At 41.5% G+C, this 468-nt stretch overlaps 2 protein-coding genes across 2 annotated transcripts in view; one reads left to right on the forward strand and one right to left on the reverse strand.

Annotated features, from left to right (window-relative positions):
• LOC119586313 (prolyl endopeptidase-like) overlaps positions 1–468 on the forward strand; it is a gene marked incomplete at both ends in the record, with an annotated part of 21535 nt that overhangs the window by 10885 nt on the left and 10182 nt on the right.
• The window catches only part of LOC119586316 (prolyl endopeptidase-like), a gene marked incomplete at its 5' end in the record, with an annotated part of 4916 nt that overhangs the window by 1818 nt on the left and 2630 nt on the right, over positions 1–468 (reverse strand). Inside the window, 1 exon segment of the mRNA XM_037935028.1 lies at positions 203–465. Within this exon segment, the coding sequence (XP_037790956.1) occupies positions 203–465 (263 nt within the window).

Consider the following 468-nt stretch of genomic DNA (forward strand, 5'->3'; position numbering starts at 1 on the left):
GTATAAAAGAATCATCTATACCAAAGCCAAGTGTATGGAGAGGGTGAATTTACATTAGCCATGTTTCTAATTTTACCTTTAAACAGCTAAACCATATGTGCGCCCTGTGCATGGTTCCACATAATGCCGGGAGATCCTGTCATGTGGGTCAACTACTGCTATGATTTTGTGACAAACAGAATGATGATCAAAGCCTACTTACCCACCACCTCTAATATTGGGTATAGCCAAGATCCCCTTGGAGAGCTGCATGAAGATGACTCTAGAGACACTGAAGTATGGCTGGATGCTGATATTGAACCCTCCATATCCATAGAGTAGAGTTGGTGCAGTACCATCCATATTCATGTCTTTACCATGGACTATGAACATGGGGATTTTGGTACCATCCTTGCTTGGGTAGAACACCTGTTTCATTTCAAATTGAGCAGGGTTGAAACCTTCAATCTTTATTTCTCTAAAGACCTG

Source organism: Penaeus monodon, chromosome 21 (genome assembly GCF_015228065.2).
Source record: "Penaeus monodon isolate SGIC_2016 chromosome 21, NSTDA_Pmon_1, whole genome shotgun sequence".
In the NCBI taxonomy this organism is placed as follows: domain Eukaryota; kingdom Metazoa; phylum Arthropoda; class Malacostraca; order Decapoda; family Penaeidae; genus Penaeus; species Penaeus monodon.